The 20153-nt window shown below is 40.1% G+C and overlaps 1 protein-coding gene across 1 annotated transcript; it reads right to left on the reverse strand.

Moving 5' to 3' along the window:
* Positions 1-1916: 1916 nt before the first annotated feature.
* Positions 1917-13483, reverse strand: LOC307154506 (uncharacterized protein). The gene is made up of 4 exons (XM_079864511.1): positions 13454-13483; positions 12717-12884; positions 12123-12510; positions 1917-4120 (listed from the first exon to the last, which is right to left on the reverse strand). Exons 2-4 carry the CDS (start codon positions 12882-12884, stop codon positions 3111-3113), a joined length of 1566 nt encoding a protein of 521 aa, XP_079720637.1. The 5' UTR covers positions 13454-13483; the 3' UTR covers positions 1917-3110.
* Between the last annotated feature and the right edge of the window lie 6670 nt (positions 13484-20153).

Genomic DNA, 20153 nt, shown 5'->3' on the forward strand with positions numbered 1-20153 from the left:
CATTTAAACTCTATGTCATCATTCAGACCTGGATACCGAAGCGCATCCAATTGATGTATCCAGAAAGACTCACGCTGGTTGAGTTTGCGAATCCTATCACCACCTCTATCCAAAGGTCTCACATGTTCCAAGGCCTCTATAACTAATAAGGAATCATTCTTGTTATGCACATGCAGAAAATGTTGGGCCATTTGATATTCAGGGCTACTGACACGAATAGCATATTTATGCTCTGCTAGACGATCACGTAGACGTCTTTTAGTGCGACCCACATAAAACACATCCTTACATGGGCAAGATAGACGGTATATCACAAATGTAGTATTACAGTTTATAAAGTCTTTTATCTTATATGTTCTGTTAGATCTAAAATCCACAAAAGTTTTAGCAGGGATAATATTCCTACAATGAGGGCAGTTCATACAACGATATAATCCAATAGGTCTCGAAAGCCAACTCTCCTTCTTCTCAGAGGGAAGACAACTATGTACCAGCTTGTCGCGAATAGTTGGAGCTCTTTTGTAAGAAAACATAGGTGGTTGTGGAAAGACCTGTTGAAGAACAGGGTCAGAATTTATAATGGCCCAATTATTCTGAATTATCTGTTTTATCTGTCTAGCCTAGTTACTGTGTAACAAAAAAGGGACGGGATAGAGTCTCCGTTTTACGTTCCTTCTTAATCAAAGTATCAGAACGGTTCAGGGATTGAGCTCTGGAACGTGCACGAGCGACGATATCTGGTTTGTAATTTCTTTTAATAAAACGTTCCGACATAATTTCCGCCTGTTTTTCAAAGTCAACATTATCATCACATATGCGGCGTAACCGCTGAAATTGGCCAAAGGGTACATTATCAATGAGATATGGAGGATGAAATGAGTCGGCCCTAAGGATAGTATTTCTAGAGGTCTTTTTTCTGAAAATCGTGGTATGTAACTTCCCTTCTGGGTCAATAGAGATGGTCAGGTCTAAAAAATCAATGCTGGTTTTGGAGTATTCCAAAGACAATTTAATGTTGTTATTTACGGAGTTAAAGGGGTCATATAATGCCATTTTTGTACAAGCTAATATGATTCTTTAGGGTCTAAATTAAAAGTTTGTAATATACTTTAATTAAAAATTCTCATTAGTATTGTAAGAAAACACTAATTTTACCTGGTCAAAAACAGCTCTGTTTTCAGCACGCCGTTTCAGTGCATGTGTCTTTAAATGATAATGAGCTTTGCTCACCCCGCCCCCCTGTTCTGTGCGTACACCGTATCTAACACAATAACCACGTGTTATTCGTTATAAACGTGTGATTATGAATTATATTGAGAACGTCGTACATAGAAAACATGCTGTAATGTACCCTGAGTGTAAACCTTAGACGCATTCATCGTGAAGCCTGCAGCAAGGTTTGCAAATTTCGCAAAGATTAATATAAATACTAATATAAAGGTTAATAAAACATTACACTCACATCTTCTGGAGGTTCAGCAGTAACACGTTGGTACCGATCCGTTTTTTCTCGTTTGTAAAGCTGTCTGGTGTGAAATGATTCACGTAAACATGAAAGCATGGACGATCGTGGGGAATCCCCGTGAGGGAATCCCCGCGTCAATCCTTTGGGCATATTGCTTCAAAAACAAAACTCAGCCACTGCATCTTCAACAGCTCAGATTTAGGAACATCCAAATGACTGCTGTGTTCCTTATTACATCTAAGAACAGAACACCACAATCGCTTAGACGCCATTCTGCTCCAGCATATCAACAATGGCGGACTACTATGACGACGGCTGTCACAGCTTGCTCAGGGCGGGTCTTGTGTTGAAACACGGCTATCAATCACAATCGTGGGAGGGGCGTACGATCTTATGACGTCACAATATCGAACGGCTTGATTTCATAGATGGTCAAACATATAAGGAGATTAAAACAAAACCACTGGATGGATTTTAATCATGATAGGATGGTTGTGTACAGGCACTGCCAACAGACATTTCAGTGCAATCAACTTGTAAAAGTGCATGTACCATTATATGACCCCTTTAAGGTATTTGTGAAACTCACAAACCTGAGTGTCAGTACCCTTAAAAATAAACAATAAATCATCAATATAGCGACCATACCATGTTATACAATGATGAAAAGGATTAGTTGGGTTAAGAACATATAACTTCTCCCATAGCCCCAAATAAAGACAAGCATAATTGGGTGAGAAGCAGCATCCCATTGGAACCCCAATCTTTTGTTTAACTCTTTACAATTCTCTGTCAAATATCCCCACCTAGTGTTCAAGTCAAATATCTCTACCTACAGACAAATGACAATTTTGACAAGAGGCAGACTTAAAAACATGTAATTTGCAAAACAAGACAGAGAAAAGTCGGGCATGCCAATGCACTTTCATGTCTGGACCTGCGGTCACTGAGACAGTAATTAGTGTTTGGCATGTAATAGAGTGGTAAATATCAGCATTAAGCTATTTTTTTTTTACCACATAAAACTATTTAAAATGGTTCTGATATATAGTATGTTAAAAACCTCCAAACTGCATGAAGAGCCGAGAGTAAAACTGACCAACAAAAGGAAACACTGATCACCATAATGATGACCAAACATTTTCAATAAGACATCAGCATCTAAACCTCTGTTAATTCTCAATAAGAACTTCTGTAGACGTCTGACAGAAATAAAGTCAGTCTGGTTAGTAATAGTGAAGCTGGTAATGCTGTTTGTGGAGTTGTTTAATCCTCCTCTGCTGAGATCTTCACAGATTTAACGTCTTATTTTCTCTTCAGTAAATCAGAATTCTAACCAGACTGACTTTATTTCTGTCAGACGTCTACAGGAGTTGTTATTGAGAATTAACATTAATTTGATTTTTTTGTGGCTGCTGTGACAGTGTGTTTGTCAAACATATTAGCTAATAGTAATAGTTCAAGTTACAATCATTGTTCTATTCTGTCCAACACAACTTCATATACAGAGTTTAGTTCAATCCATCTCTACTCTCTCAATCCACAAGCTCAATGTGACACTGCCTCCTACTGGCAGAAAGAGCTCAATGTACAGTTTCAGGATGAGCTCAATGAGCCTTTATCCAGATTTACTGATGAAAAGACACTATGATGATTCAGGAGCAGTTTGTTCTTTAGCGTGTTTCTTCTGGTGGGTCTGAAAACTACCTAAATAAGCGAATCTCTCGTCGCAGATGGAGCAGCGGTAAGGCTTCTCTCCTGTATGAACTCGCTCATGAGTCTTCAGGACGTCTAACCGAGCAAACGTCTTGTCACACTGAGAACACTTGAACGGTCTTTCTCCTGTATGAATCCGCTGGTGTTTTTTTAAGGTACACTGTTTAGCGAAACTCTTCCCACAAACGCCACAGTGATACGGTCTTTCTCCAGTGTGAACTCTCAGATGAAGTCCAAAATTAACCGGACTAAAGAAGCTCTTCCCGCAGTAGGAGCACAGGTACGGTTTCTCTCCGGTGTGAGTCCTCTCATGGCAAGTCAATTGAGATTTGTGACGGAATCGTTTATCGCAGTGTGAACACTGATATGGTTTCTCCTGAGAGTGTATTTTCTGGTGTGACTTTAGAGAACTTGAGTTTGTGAAGGTTTTCCCACATTCGCTGCACTGGAACGGCTTCTCTTTGGTGTGAACGCGCAAATGGATCGTCAGATGGGGTTTGTGGTTGTAACTCTTCTCGCAGTGAGGGCACTTGTACGGCCTTTCACCCGTGTGGATTCGCTTGTGAACAAGAAGAGATTGTTTGTAGCTGAAATACTTGTCGCACTCGCTGCAGTGGAAAGTCTTTTCGCCAGTGTGTGTCTTCATATGAGATCTCATATTAGATGGAGTGGTGAAAAAATCCTTCTCGCACTGTTCACAGCGAAACTCCTTCTTCAGTCTGTGCTCTTTTGAATGAAGTCTCTTCTCCTCTAAGGTGGGAAAGCTGATGTCGCATCTCTTGCATGTCAAGTCTTTCTCTTCTGTGTGTGTTCGCTCATGTCTCGCTAAATATCCCTGTGAGCTCAATGTTTTCCCACAGGTGACGCAGGAGAAACTCTTCAGCTGATCTTTTGATGTCGAGGTTGTTTCTTCATCAGAAGATGAACCTCCATTCACATCTGAAAAGAAATAAAAGGTATTAAAATGTCGTTAACACTATACAATAAGGTTTCATTAGTTATTGCATTGGTTAACATGAACTAACCATGAACAACGTCCCTGTTCAGCATTAGTTAATCTTTGTTTATGTTAACTCACACATATACTAATGCATCTATTCACGTTAACAGAACAATTAGTTAACATTAGTTAACATGCACTAACCTTGAACAATGCCTGTGAAAAAAATTACTGTTTTGTAAGGTTAACTTACCGTACATACATACATTAGTTTATGTAGCAGTTGACACACACTAAGGATGAACATTTCTAAATCACCATCTTACCCAAAGGGTAAAAATGCTGTTGTGTACCTTATCAACATTATTTAATAGTAAGGCATTGATTTGGGCTGTTGGTAATCATAATTCTACAGCGGAAACTAGCGGGAAAATATGTTGTTCATGTTTATACGCACTTTACTATCATTACTTGCATTCAACAAAGTATTTATTAATGGATTTTGTGAACCTTATTGTAAAGTGTACACTATTTCAACATTAACTGATGTGTTACTAACATTTGTAGACTCTTTATTAACATGACTAACCATTAATAAACCATTTAATAATGGAATTTATGAACCTTATTGTAAAGTCAGGGCCCTGAGGTCCGGACCTCAGTAATTTTTCTGTGTAGGCTATATAATGAAGGTTGTGAAATAATTGCCTGACATTAACTCTAATGTGGTGCGGGCGGCAATGATTAGCACATCGCGACGATAATAGACCTTCTCATCTGAGCGGCTTCAGCACTCAAACACAGAGTGACCAGATGACCAATCAAATCACAGTAGAATTTAGGGCTTTATGTTCATGTGATACACACACACAGAATGTATACAATTGTGTTTTTTCCCCCTTTTCCCCTTCTCTGAATGTATATTGTTACGAGTTAAATGACTGCATTATTTTCTTATGCAGTGTTAATATGCAAATTAACAAATATATATTTACATTTATATGGACAAAAAAGGACTCTTATTTTGATATTCTGGTTTACAGCTCCTCTGCAGACATGACTTTTCACTTTATCCTGTTTTACAGGTAAAAACATGGACATTCAAAAGAGAAACATTTAACTATACAACAGCGGTTTCACTATTACCAAGTATGGTGAATGTAAAGTGTTAAATGTGTTTTAGTTGATGACGTTTTGTTTGTCTTGATGTATGCTCACTCTAACATGAGGAAAATGAGATAAGTATGCTCCAGTGGTCATTATATCTAACTATAGTTAATAGTTTTTGTGTCATAAAAATTTGTTTGCTCATGTTAATGAGTAGCGTTCAGGGTATCTTTGAAGCTTACACCGTGATCGTGTTTGGCGCGCTTGCCAGTCACCTGACCAGGCACTGAGAGAAGCATAAAAAGCCACTGAATCTCTGTGTATCCATCAATAATCCATTCCTATGGAAGTAAAAATGGCGGAGCAGACGGGGAGTACGGCAGGTGCTGCAGGAGTTTGCCTGGCCGAAACCAAATATAAGTACAAAACTCATCTCAATAAGAATGGTATTTGTTGCAAATCAAACTTCAAACCGAGAACTGGAACAGGATTAAGGCAATTTATTGGAAATATGGCGTACAGAGGCGGCATGATTATTTACATCTTTGCTCTCCTGCTGAATTTGTACCGTTGCTGCTGGTCCGGCCGAGCCGGCTGTGTTGTGTGGGGGAACCATGTTGTCTTCGCTCAGTGGAGTCATCAAGTTGTATATTCAAATATCCTGAGCAATGGAAAGGCTAATATGCCAACTACTGCCCAGCCACGCTTTATGATGAAACCTCCAAACTCAAACTACAGGCTAACCAGCTACCAGCTAATTACGAGCCTACTGGCAGGTGACGTTCAAATCTGGGACCAGTCTGCGATAGCTATCGAAGTTGAATGATAGCCATTTTTTGCCAGATACACCTCAGTTTGTAAACACCACTGAATTGCATCAAGGAAGCAACAACCGATCTGTAAGTCCGATCGCAATTCTACAATAAACTATTCTTAACATGAATGGCTGTAAAGAACATTTAAATAGAATGACGACTAAAATGAAGTTTGAACTTTTTCGACCAGTAAACCAGGCTAAAGTCTTGTGGGACAAACGACTAAAACCCAAAGGACTACTCGGCAAACATTTGAATATAAGAAGTATTGTATCAAAGACTGAGCAAATTGGGGGTCTGCTGATGGATTCGAATTATGACTTTCTTTTTCTCTCGGAATCACGGCTGAGTTATCACCAACAACTGCTTTTGCTGTACAGGGGTATCATGTTTTTAGGAAAGATAGAAAATACTGGGCGGAAGAAGCTAAGAGATATCAACTCAAAAGTATAGCCTATCAGATCAGTATAATCTTACACAAATGATCCTTGGCCCAACGAGGGTTACTCAATCAACATAAACTCAGATTTAATTTTTAGCAATAAACCTGAAAGAATTGCACAATCTTATTATTTGGTAACAGGTATGTCAGACCACAACTTGACCTTAATTGTAAGAAAGTTGACAAAACAACGATTTTTATATAAACAAGAGGGCAAAAACTTTTAAAATATTATACCAAAATCCCTAGTCGGTCAATTCAAGGATAATTTAAAGCACCTGGACTGGAATGATGTTCTGCAGTCTGGTGATATAGAACAAGCTTTTTCGGTTAGAGTAGTGGGGATATGGAATTCATCCATCCATCCATCTTCTTCCACTTATCCGGGGCCGTGTCGCGGGGGCAGCAGTCTAAGCAAAGATGCAAAGACTTCCCTCTCCCTAGACACTTCCTCCAGCTCTTCCGGGGGGACACCTAGGCATTCCCAGGCCAGCCAGGAGACATAGTCTTTCCAGCGTGTCCTAGGTCTTCCCCGGGGTCTCCTCCTTGTGGGACGTGCCCGGAACACCTTCCCGGGAAGGCGTCCAGGAGCCATCCGGAACAGATGCCCGAGCCACCTAAGCTGACCCCTCTCGATGTGGAGGAGCAGTGGCTCTACTCTGAGCTCCTCCCAAGTGACCGAGCTTCTCACTCTATCTCCAAGGGATTGCCCAGGCACCCTGCGGAGAAAGCTCATTTCGGCCGCCTGTATCCGGGATCTTGTCCTTTCACTCCAAAAGCTGTCCAATGCTCATGACCATAGGTGAGAGTAGGAAAGTAGATTGACCGGTAAATCGAGAGCTTCGCCTTGCGGCTCAGCTCTCTCTTGACCACGACAAGCCGGTACATCGACCACATTACTGCAGAAGCTGCACTGATCCGTCTGTCAATCTCCCGTTCCATCCTTCCCTCGCTCGTGAACAAGACCCCAAGATACTTGAACTCCTCCACTTAAGGCAGGAACTCTCTCCTCAAGTGGGCAAGCCACCCTTTTCCAACTGAGAACCATGGCCTCGGATTTGGAGGCGCCGATTCTCATCCCAGCCACTTCACACTCGGCTGCAAACCGCTCCAGTGCATGCTGAAGGTCCAGGTCTGAAGGGGCCAGCACGACAACATCATCCACAAAGAGCAGAGATGAAATCCTGTGATCCCCAAACCTGACACCCTCTGGCCCCTGGCTGCGCCTAGAAATTCTGTCCATAAAAATTATGAACAGAACCGGCGACAAAGGGCAGCCCTGCCGGAGTCCAACATGCACTGGGAACAAGTCTGACTTACTGCCTGCAATGCGAACCAAGCTCCTGCTCCGGTCGTACAGGGACCACATACTCCCAAGAGCACCCTCCACAGGATGCCGCAAGGGACACAGTCGAATGCCTTCTCCAAATCCACAAAGCACATGTGGATTGGTTGGGCAAACTCCCATGAACCATGAGAGGGTATAGAGCTGGACCTATATAGGAACAGTGCGGTTTTCGTACGAAAACCGCACTGTTCCTCCTGAATCCGAGGTTCTACTATCGGCAGTATTCTCCTCTCCAGTACCCTGGCATAGACTTTCCCGGGAAGGCTGAGAAGTGTGATCCCCCTGTAGTTGGAACAAACCCTCTGGTCCCCCTTCTTAAAAAGAGGGACCACCACCCCGGTCTGCCATCCCAAAGGTACTGTCCCCGGCTGCCACGCAATGTTGCAGAGGTGTGTCAGCCAAGACGGATCTCATCCACTCCTGGTGCCTTGCCACCGAGGAGTTTCTTGACTACCTCGGTGACTTCAGCTTGGGTGATGGACGAGTCTACCTCTGAGCCCTCAGCCTCTGCTTCCTCAATGGAAGACGTGTCGGCGGGATTGAGGAGATCCTCGAAGTATTCCTTTCACCATCCGATAACATCCCCAGTTGAGGTAAACAACTGCCCACTTCCACTGTAAACAGCATTAGTAGGGCACTGCTTCCCTCTCCTGAGGCACCGGGCGGTTTGCCAGAATCTCTTCGAGGCCAGTCGGTAGTCCTTCTCCATGGCCTCACCGAACTCCTCCCAGGCCCAATTTTTTGCCTCCACAACCACCCGGACTGCAGTCCGCTTGGCCTGCCGGTACCCGTCAGCTGCCTCAGGAGTCCCATAAGCCAGCCAGGCCCGATAGGACTCCTTCTTCAGCTTTACGGCATCCCTTACTTCCGGTGTCCACCACCGGGTTTGGGGATTGCCGCCTCGACAGGCACCAGAGACCTTACGGCCACAGCACCGAGCGGCCACGTCGACAATGGAGGTGGAGAACATGGTCCACTCGGACTCGATATCTCAAGCCTCCCTTGGGATCCGGTCAAAGCTCCGCCGGAGGTGGGAGTTGAAGATCTCTCTGACAGGAGACTCGGCCAAACGTTCCCAGCAGACTGTTACAGTACGTTTGGGTCTGCCGAGTCTGTCCAGCTTCCTCCCCCGCCATCGGATCCACAGTAGCACAGAAGTCCAATAACAGAACACCGCTCGGGTTCAGCTCAAGAGGGCCGTTCCTCCCAATCACGCCCCTCCAGGTGTCACTGTCGATGCCCACGTGGGCGTTGAAGTCCCCCAGCAGAACGACGGAGTCCCCAGTCAGAGCACTTTACAGCACCCCTTCCAGAGACCCCAAGAAGGCCGGGTACTCTGCTCTGCCGTTTGGCCCATAGGCGCACACGACAGTGAGAGACCTATCCCCGACCCGAAAGCGCAGGGAAGCGACCCTCTCGTTCATCGGGGTAAACTCCAACACATGGCGGCTGAGCTGGGGGGCTATAAGCAAACCCACACCACCCCGCCGCCTCTCACCATGGGCAACTCCAGAGTGGTAAAAAATCTATCCTCTCTCAAGGAGTGTGGTTCCAGAGCCCAAGCCGTGCGTGGAGGTGATCCCGACTATCTCTAGTCGGTACCTCTCAATCTCATGAACAATCTCAGGCTCCTTCCCCGCCAGTGAGGTGATGTTCCACGTCCCTAGAGCTAGTTTCCGTGTCCAGGGATCGGGTTGTCGAGGCTCCCGCCTTCGACTGCCGCCCGGTCCACTAAGCACCGGCCCCTTACGGTCCCTCCTGCAGGTGGTGAGCCCACGGGAAGGCGGCCCCACGTCGCTCCTTCGGGCTGAGCCCGGCCGGACCCCATGGGGGAGGCCCGGCCACCAGGCGCTCGCATACGAGCCCCAATCCCAGGCCTGGCTCCAGGGTGGGGCCCCGGCTGCGCCATACCAGGCGACGCCACAGTCCTCGATTTTAAGTCCATCATAAGAGGTTTTTGAACCGCTTTTAGTCTGACCCGTCACCTAGGACCTGTTTGCCTTGGAAGACCCTACCAGGGGCATATAGCCCAGGACAACATAGTTAGGGTCATTCGGGTTCTCAAACCCCTCCACCATGGTAAGGTGGCAGTTTAAGGAGGGGTATGGAATTCCATACCCATAAACATCCGAAACATTGACAGCTTCACAATTTTTAAAACCAAGCTTAAGTACTGGCTACTATCAGAACAAATCTGCAACCACTGATGACTGTGTTGTAAATAATTTGTTTTTATATACTGATTTTGTAAATCTTACATTCCTGGGCCCAGTTTTTCAAAAGTAATCCAGTGGGATTTCGGATCACGGATTGGATCAAATCTTGGCAATGGGTTTTTCAAAAGCAAAAGAGGGATTCTGAACTAAGATCAGATCATGTAATCCGATCTTAAATTTGATCTGGATCAAACCTGCCCTTTGGGTTTTTCAGAACTTTGAACTCGGTTTGGGATCTATTTGATCCAAAAAAACAGGATTATCCTGATCCCATCAGAAGGGTGGATTCAGTTGTGATTTTTCGAACCAAATAAAACCAGAGAGGTTTTTTTTTTTAAGTGAATGATCACAAAATCAATGTTTACTGATGATATATACATTTCTTCATATTTGAAGCATATATGAAGCATGTCACATCTAATGAGATATGGTAAAACAACAAAATCTACAATTTAACATTATAACAAAATAAGGAAAGTAAAATGTTTCTGTTTATTACAGTGTTTCTGTTTCTTAAAATTAAAATAAACAATGGTTATTTGTGGCCACCGGTATTTTGCCAACTGTTGTTCTTTGCTAAGCCAGTAGGCTACACTGTTGGTTCCATTTAAGGCTCTAGTAAACAGGATTTGGTGATCCTGAAAAGTTCCTATCCGGATCAGATTGATCCAATCCGATGTTGCTTTGAAAAACTGGCTCAAAAGTAAGCTGGATTACGTGATCACGGATCGCAAAAAAAAAGGATTACTAAATCCGGATCAATTTTATCCGGATTAAACCTTTTGAAAAACCGGGCCCTGGACATATGTATGTTGATGTTTTATGCGGTGTATATGTATTATTGTATGTTAGGCTATTTCATTTGCTACTGTTATCCTTTTTTTTTTTATTCTTTTTTTTATATTACTGCCCATTGACATGCTTTTAAAGCTACTTTTTTTTGGCCTTCAAACACTTTAAAAGGCACATGTGCAGATCGGGAAAATAAAATGTTCTTTTTTTAAAAATCACTATTTCATAATTAACTGATGTTACTAACATTTGTAGACTCTTTATTAACGTGACTTACCATTAATAAATTATTATAATATTATTAAATGCTTTATTAATGGTCATGTCATGTAAGTCATAGAGTCTACAAATGTTAGTAACATCAGTTAATGTTGAAATAGTGATTTTTAAAAATAGAAAATTTTGATTTTCCCGATCTGCACGTGCCTTTTAAAGTGTTTGAAGGCCAAAAAAAAAAAAAGTAGCTTTAAAAGCATGTCAACGGGCAGTAGCATAAATTATTTGTCAAGCAGAAAACAGATTCTTAAACATGAGAATCAGTTTAAATGTCGCAATGAATGATCCACACTACAAAATAGAGATGCAGAACGCTTATGCTTATTGTTGACAATACACTATCATATATTCCAAATAGGAATGGCCTTAAATGAGAAAAGTTTCAAGGATTAGTTTGCAGAGATGTTAAATTGAAATTTTTCCATATGTTGCTATGAGCTATTTTTTATTTTATTTTTTTACAAAAATATTTCCACTGCCCATATAGATCCACAGATAGCAATTATTAAAAACATGCTGCTTGAATGGGATTTTCTTTTCCTTTCAAAGTTTGCACAGAAATGTAAGATTTTTCGCAATCCTCACCGACCTTGTCATAAAACTCGTTTAAATGATCATACGACGCCGACGCTATTAGTGAAATATTCAAACACATTCGATATAAACAAATATATTTATACAATAATAATGGCAATATATTTAATATGTGCTTGTGTTGTTAAATTGATCTTATAGTTTCCACTGTAATTGGCAAAGAACGTACAATATAACTGTGTTAACTAATGAAACCTTATCTAATCTAATCTATATTTCTCTATAACTTCGAGAGCTTAAAAATTAAAGATAAATGTGAAATTGTGATGCAGCTCATGATACAGTGTTTTCAGCACATCGGTTCACAGTAACTAATGTCTGCACCTCCTGATTTAGGAGCACAACTAAATGTTTACACACATTCTGACTATGATTTACTATAACAAAAGATCATAAATGGAAGATACATACCTGAAGGAATAAAATCATCATTGTCATCATTTTGATTATCCTCATCATCATTTTCTTCATCCTCAACATCATTTCCTTCATCCTCATTCTGAACATCCTCCTCCTCATCCTCCTCCTCCTCAAGGCTCTGTTGTTGTTCCTCTGCTGTGGTTTCTTCTCCTCGTCTCTCTATCAGGTTCCTGCAGTCCTCCAGTGTGACGGAGCACATCTTCATCTGCTGTTCTCCAGCGTTACAGTCAGAGGTTTGATCAGCGGATCCATGATCCTGAGCGTCAGTATAACACAGTAAAGTGAGGCTGAGCTCTGAGTCCTGTGTGTCTCTGGATCTCCAGACTGAATCCTGAGCTTCTGTCCCATCAGTCACACACACCGAAACCTTCTCCAGATCCTGACAAACACATCATAGATCAACACAAATAAACAACAACCTGTTGATATTAGCCTCATTACTCAGCAGTTTATCTCTAGTGGTTATATTGGTGATTTGTTTGCATATTTTGCTGCTGGCTTAATTTGAGATGTGCTTAAGAAGTGAGAAGCTAACAAAGCTTAGGTTTGATTGAGCTGAAGGATGAAATGATGAGCTGTTCAAACCTCTCTGTTGGGGTTGTCTCCTCTTTCTCTCAGCTTTGCCTCCAGTGACGCCACCTCTTTCTTCAGCTGACAGATTTCAGTGATGAAATCCTCAATATCCAGCATGGACAGATCCGTTCCTACTGATTTACAGCAGATCACATCCATCTGCCCTCTCATGGTCAACATCTGAAGACAAACATAACAATTATTACAAGAGGCATTTATAATGAACTCACACTGATTTAAACTCAAAATGATGAACAGAATAAGAAAATGATTGCATTTTCTGATAATATTAATTATACCGGTAGACATTAATTTCAGATATAAATGAACATATGTTGAGGCGTGTTTATGTTTAAATTAATTATCGTAGGAATATCATTACAATACATTATCATAATCTAAAACTGCTGGATTTAAACGTAGATTTAAAAAATTGAACATGATAATGTGATACTTGTACTCGTTTCTAAGTGTCATTTAAGTGTCCAGCACTGAAAATTAAACGTGTTGACTTTGGTTTTATTACAAATATCACAGTTAAAACAGCTACTGTAGTAAGCAAAGGCTAATGTGTGTTTACAACTAACGTTACAATAAACTTACTATTACAAAAACCCTTAGATGGTTACTGTGGTTAAATGCACGGAAATGCTTTTTTAATGATAAATGCGAATAAGTAGTTCATTTAAAGCTCATTAAAACACTACAGACAGAAAATCAACACTCACACACAGTTAAAAACAACACACCTCAGTGTGAGCGCGCCGGGCTTCCTCTTCTTCAGTGGTTTAACCGGCGGACTGAAGAGCGTCACAGAGACTCCTACAGGTTTCAGGAAGAAACGCTAGTCAGTAGATATATCGTGATTCGTGTCTACAGAGGGAAGAGGAAGAAAAATGTTTTTCCATCCAGAGGATTAATTTCTTTGCAGCAAATATCTTACCTGACATGGTGGCACAAATGCTTTGGGAAAACACATGGCATTGAAAATGCATAACATTGTGTGAGAGGAAAACCATGTCTCTTTCTTGATTAAATAATGTTTAAAATCCCAATGAAAACCATCCAACAATGGAAAAAAAGGGTGTAATTGCCTTACAATCATCCTTGAGCCACTTTCAACACTTAACACACGTTTATCAGAGTTATGAAATCCAGGAACTCATAGATACTATTTTGAGGCTTTTTAACAGGTAAAGTTCAACCAATCTCTGAAGTTTAAGATACAATCATTGTTCTATTCTGTCCAACACAACTTCATTTACAGAGTTTAGTTCAATCCATCTCTACTCTCTCAATCCACAAGCTCAATGTGACACTGCCTCCTACTGGCAGAAAGAGCTCAATGTACAGTTTCAGGAGGAGCTCAATGAGTCTTTATCCAGATTTACTGATGAAAAGACATTATAAAGCGGTGTTCTGGAGAGAGATAAAGCCTTGTCTTCAGATTAACAGAAATCTGCTTTACCTGTCATGCTTTATCTAGTCCTAAACATCTGGTCTTGTCCAGAGTTTAAGCTCCTTCAGGACCAAATTGAGGCTTAAATTAAACCTACCAGAAGGCAGGTTTAATGTCAGATTAATGTCGTGTTTCAAAGAAGACTGGTGGTTTCAAATGGCTCTGGACCAGTTTGTCTCGAATTGTAGGGCATCTCCTGCACTGTAAAAAATGATTTTATGTCAAAGTAAATAAAACAGGAAAAATCATGTATCTTTTGCTAAGAATAATTTTGTAAAAAGGAAAACTTTAGTATATTAAGTAAATCCTAATTATATACTCATTTTTTACTTGAAAATATTAGACATCCAACAGACAAGTAAAATTGACTTCTGACTCTCTGACATATTTACATGCATTAATTAAGTACTTGATGCAAATTTAAAAAAATCAAGTAAAATTTAGTCCATGAAGAAAGGAATCTGCGCATGCGTGGAAAGAAGAAAACACGCGATGATTGAGGGATTTCCAATCTCCACTCCAACTGCTCTCGACAGGTAAGCAACAGTAAAAAATGGCATTATATTACGGATTTTTTTATTCATTCAACGATTGTCTTGTCATCACTTCATTCTATACATTTGAAAAGTTTAGTGTTCTTAAGTTTAGTGACGTGCTCGGTAAAAAAAAGTTCTCGGAGACGCAGAGGCAGAAAGCACCCTGTTTATTTTCTTTCTTTTACAAAAGCACAATGTTTTATTTCGATTGAAAGTGGAAAAAGTAGACATTTAAAAGTTTATTTTTTCACATTTCTTAAGTCTGTAATCTTTATGACCAAAAATGATGGAGTATTTAAGTCTAATTTGCTGCTATGTGGAAAAAAAAATCGAGCAAAAAGTGCGGGCGCATTTGCCAACCGGGTTAATGACGTTAGCTTTGTAGACGTTATATGACGTTATGCCATATATTTTTTTCTCAGTTTTAAACTTTACGTTTTACACGATTTATCAGTAATTACGCCTAAAAACCATGAACATGTTACTTAAATCATGATCTTTTTGTTTAATATTTGTTATTTTGTGAGAAATGTTCTTTATAGATGACAAATATTGGCCACGAATTAACAATAGGCCTAACGTTAAGTGAGAAGGTTCTCGTTCCCTCATCGTGCACAATATAATTCATTTCCTCATTCATTTGCTAAATTGTGCATACTATCTATTAAATGGTCCCTGCTTTTACTAAATCGTGACCACGTTGTAAATTACAATAATTCGTTGCCTTACTTAAATCAAAACGAATGAAAAATTCGTAGCCATGATATCTGCATGATGTGTCACATGTTAGCATTAATGGGTGTAAATATGAGAGTAAGGTCATGCAGGATGTTTTTAATTTTTTTAATGATTTGGTATAAATGAAATGAATAATGTGAATGCAAATTAATTAACTTTTAATTTAAAAGTATTTGCTGTTTACTAATTGTTTTTTTCTCTCTCTCTCTCTTCTTAATTTCAGGATATTTCTCAAATGCAGTCCTTTGTGTAAACAAAAGGACTGTAAACCGTTGCTGTAAACTGGTTTAGAGGGACAAAGAGAGAGACCGAACACACTGAATTGTTATTATTGTCATTATAGATTTCTGTAGATGCTTATTTCTTAATAAATTACTCTTAACTGCACATTGTCACAGTATTATTTTGTCACATTATAAGAGTAACATTTCATTTAATTTAAAATAATTACCAGCACTGCATAAAACAAGTAAAATGTATTTAAAATATCAAGTGGTTTTACTTAATTATATTAATTACATCAGATTTGTAAGTAAAAATTACTCAATATAATTTAACAGGCCAAGTTACTTATTCACTTTGTGAATTTTACTCGGCTTAGTTAAGTAGATTTACTTAATTTCCATAAATGTGAAATTTACTTGAAAAATATTCGTGCAAAAACTTGCCAAATAAAAATTGAGTAAATTCTACTTATTGTTTTTCTCAGTGTGAAAGTGACCAAAAGGTGGCTCAAGAAACAGCTGGCCAAGCACATCATTACTTTCAATAATACCCCAATTTTTTCTTATTATTCTCTTAATTTGTTCTGCCTCTGTACTATACGAAGTGACAAAAATGGGTCTGTCTTTTGTTAGCTTTGGTGGGTTTCTTTGTAGAAGTGATGACCTGTTTACAAATTTGGCCGTGAAATGCTTTCTGGAGAGTTGTGCTTTTATAACCCCGTTCCTTAAAACGTGACGTCATCTCTTTTGCTTTACACTCAAATGAATTGTCTTGGTCACAGATTCTCTTAACTCTCTGGAATTGTCCATAAGGAACCTTTTCCTTCAACCTCTTAGGGTGGACACTTTTAGCATGCAGAATAGTGTTCCTGTCTGTAGGTTTTCTAAACACTGAAGTGTGTAGGGCACCATGATCGTCTTTAAAGATAGTTAGGTCAAGGAAATGAATACAAACTTTGCTATATTCCAAAGATAGTTTAATGTTGGGATTAATGTTATTCAGAAAAGCATGGAACTATTTCAAACCTGCCTCTGACCCAGACCAAAACAAACAAACATCATCAATGAAAATGTCCACCCAAGACAATGTGTTTTAAATAGGCAGTCTTTTCCTGGTTTAAAGTGGGGGGGGGGGGGGGGTGAAATGCTATTTCATGCATACTGAGTTTTTTACACTGTTAAAGAGTTGGATACCCATGCTAAACATGGACAAAGTTTCAAAAATTAAATTGTACGTTTGAAGGAGTATTTCTGTTCCAAAAATGCTCCTTCCGGTTTGTCACAAGTTTCGGAAAGTTTTTTCCGAGTATGGGCATGTGTGACGTCAGATGTAGCGGAATTTCCTTATATGGGTCCTAAAGGCACTTCTCCGGTAAGATCGCGGCCGCGCGCGCAACCGTAGACCAGAGAGAGAAGAGAGCGAAAGCAGTTCGCCCATCAAAGCGCTATGCTCGGCTTTAGGGAAGTGTCACCAAAGAAGTGGGTTTTTGGTTGCCAGGGCAAGACAACCCTGCACAGATTCCCAAAGAACCCAGCGTTAAGGAACCCGTGGATGGAGTTTGTTTTTCCAGAGCATCAACGGAGTTGTGCAAGACTGTTTGTTCCCTGCATTTCGACGATGATTGTTTTATAAACAAAGCCCAGATCGACGGATTTGCAGATCGTCTAATGCTTAAGGATCGAGCAGTCACAATGATAAAGGTTCGCGGTCGTGCGTTGGACCCGGGCGGTGAGTAAAACTGTTGAACAAATGTCTCTGTGTGTTGTTAGCTCGGCGCGTTAGCACAGCTTTAGCTCCGCCCACACGGCCCGCCTCCAGCCGCTCGGTTTTTTCCGGAAAGACTCGGTACAGCCTATCTTTCTGTTAAAAATGTAATAAAACAAAAGACTTTTTGGAGATATGAAGGATGCAATACTACTCTATAGGTACTCAAGATTAACAGGAGATTGAGTGAAAATGAGCATTTCACCCCCCCTTTAATGATTTAAGGGTCAAGAGCCCAACTAAAGCAAACACTGATCATCATAATGGTAACATACCAATTACGGTTTCCTCCTTCAGTGATTCTGCTTGTTAACATCAGGTGTCTTCAATAATGCTCAATCATCACTCAATTAATCACTTAATTATCTCATTAACTTTAACACTGCTTCAGTGTTACTTATAACACTCTGAGTGTGGACTCATATAATATAAACTCTGAGCAGTGTTAATTTAACACTGGGAATTTTGCTGTGTGTGCTCCTAGGAATTTGCTTTTTCCAGCTGTAGACACTGCCCTCCTTGTAGTCTGTAGCATCCCTCTGAAACTTACGTATTTTATCTTCGTTGCGGCTTTGGGTGAATTTCATGAGGTCTGTCTTAAGTTTGTCTTCAAATTCTTGTATAGAGGTGTTATTTGAATGTTGTGCTATTATCTTTTTCACCTCAGCGATTTCTTTCTTCATTTCTTCTCTGTCTTTATTCGACTCTTCTATAAGACGTAACATCAAATCAGATGAGCACTTGTTGAGAATGGCTTCCCACCTGTCTCTGAAGTCCTTTTTGTCATCTCCTCCATAGGCTGGGAATTTATTGATCCTAAGGCCCCTGGAGGTATATCCTTTTCTCCAGTAGTCTGACAAAGTGACTGAATTAAGGTGGAGTCGTGTGTCTTTCTCCAATAGGTGCATCAGTTCTTTGTAGGTTCTGTGGAGATCAGCTTTGGGTAACTCTCCGTCTGGGAAATCATCCAACAGTGAAGTTTTTATGATAATCCGTTGTCCCTCTTCAAGGGAGTAAGAACATGTTTTATCCATCTTGATGTGACAAGTCAACAAGAAAACTGTGGAGCTGCTCCTTAAAGCATGTCCCAAGTGCATGTAAGATTTACCAAATGTCTGTAGAGGAGCGCTTCCAGGACTCAAAATGTTTGCTTGAGGTTCTCTTTGGATGGAATAATCATATGTAGCAAAAATTCAGGGAACTCCAAGGCACTCTCTTTATAAAGATTAAAAAGCCTTTATTGTTATGGCTTGGTCATCTTTAAACCTTTAAAACACTCGAAGCGTTTCGGCATACAAGCCACACGAGCTGGCTGCTGTGTGCCGGGAGGCTGGCTGGAAGACCACCATCTATCCAGTGGAGGTTGGATGCCAATGCCTAGCAGGTGTTCCACCTACCTGTACATTTCACATTGTTCACTTTATTTAAACAATTTATTTTGATTTAACACCATATTATCAGGTTTCTGGTTCAAATGTGATTGCTTAGTGTTAAATGGATGTGAAATGGTTACTCTTTGACTTCACTTGATGTTTTCATTTTGAAATATCATGTTTTAATCAAGTAACAATTTAACAGGACTTTCACTTCGCTTAGCACAGGGCTGAATTGGGAGAGTAAATGTTGAAAATGTGTAAATGTGTTATTTTATGCAATGTTTTTAGCAAGATGATCAGATCAGTTAGCACTTGATATGCTAATGTGAAGCTGAACACATTTGGTTTTCACACCTCTTCTGCTGTCAGAGGAAAAAGTAGTTTTTTTTTAACTACTGTAGAGTAGTTCTCATATGATAAAAAAACAACTTCTGTTCTATTACTCTGTTCATTTCTGATGTTATTATTGTTAATTTTATTACCAACTTCTTTTTAATTAGTCAAAGTGTGTGAAATGCATAATCAATAATTTACTTGGTTCCTTAGAAACCGATTAAATATGCATCAAGTTTGAAACATAATGAGAATCTCTGTGAGCTGATGTAAAGTTTCTCTCAGTTGAACTTTTTTAGTCTAAGGTTGCATCTGTGATGACCTTTTGCCTTGTTTAAACTCTTCTGCTAAATGCTGTGAAGGGGCATGTCTTTAAAATGTGTTAATCACGTGTCATTCATAGTGTGAAAACCCCAATAGCTGTCACACCCTGATCATTTTTAGTGTGTTAACTGATCATGATTGTTGGTGAAACGGGTAAGAGCATGGTTTACCAATCATTCTAAATTATTCTCAGATATGTTGTGTGTGTGTGTGTAGGGGATACTGGGGCTAGTTTTCAGGAAGTGGACACATGGCTGTATCTCAGTAACTATAAGGTTTAAAGTCACATATCAAGATGGTTTTGTATTCAATAAAAAAAATTCTGCCTTCCAAGTTAAAATTCCAGCATTGTTATGTCTTGTAACATCTGTTCAAATCAGCAATAACAGCAATAATTTTCAATGGCTTTTATACCCAAGACTCGAGAAATATTTACAGAACTTAAAGCATGACTAGTCGTGGTGTGTGTGTGAAGACAGGAACTATACCATTTGGTCTGATTTTTAAGATAAATGTTGTAGATTTATATATTTAACATGATTTTTTTCCAGCTCAGTGAGTAAATAAAGTTGTGGTTAAAACTTTTTAAATCTTTATCTGCTGATAAGATGTGGTTAATGGATAAGAACCTGCTGCAAAGACCAGGATATGTTGTATTTTAGATGTTGGTGTCACTACCAGGATTTTACTTTTG

Source organism: Squalius cephalus (assembly GCF_949319135.1).
Source record: "Squalius cephalus genome assembly, chromosome: 2".
Taxonomy (NCBI): domain Eukaryota; kingdom Metazoa; phylum Chordata; class Actinopteri; order Cypriniformes; family Leuciscidae; genus Squalius; species Squalius cephalus.

What these genes read in the sequence shown, in the direction of transcription:
- LOC307154506 (XM_079864511.1), bottom strand. Translation starts at nt 12,884, where the DNA reads ATGTTGACCATGAGAGGGCAGATGGATGTGATCTGCTGTAAATCAGTA. An exon ending in GAGACAACCCCAACAGAGAG is followed by an intron (nt 12,511 to 12,716) that starts GTTTGAACAGCT and finishes TGTGTTTGTCAG; the next exon opens with GATCTGGAGAAGGTTTCGGT. An exon ending in TGATGATTTTATTCCTTCAG is followed by an intron (nt 4,121 to 12,122) that starts GTATGTATCTTC and finishes ATTTCTTTTCAG; the next exon opens with ATGTGAATGGAGGTTCATCT.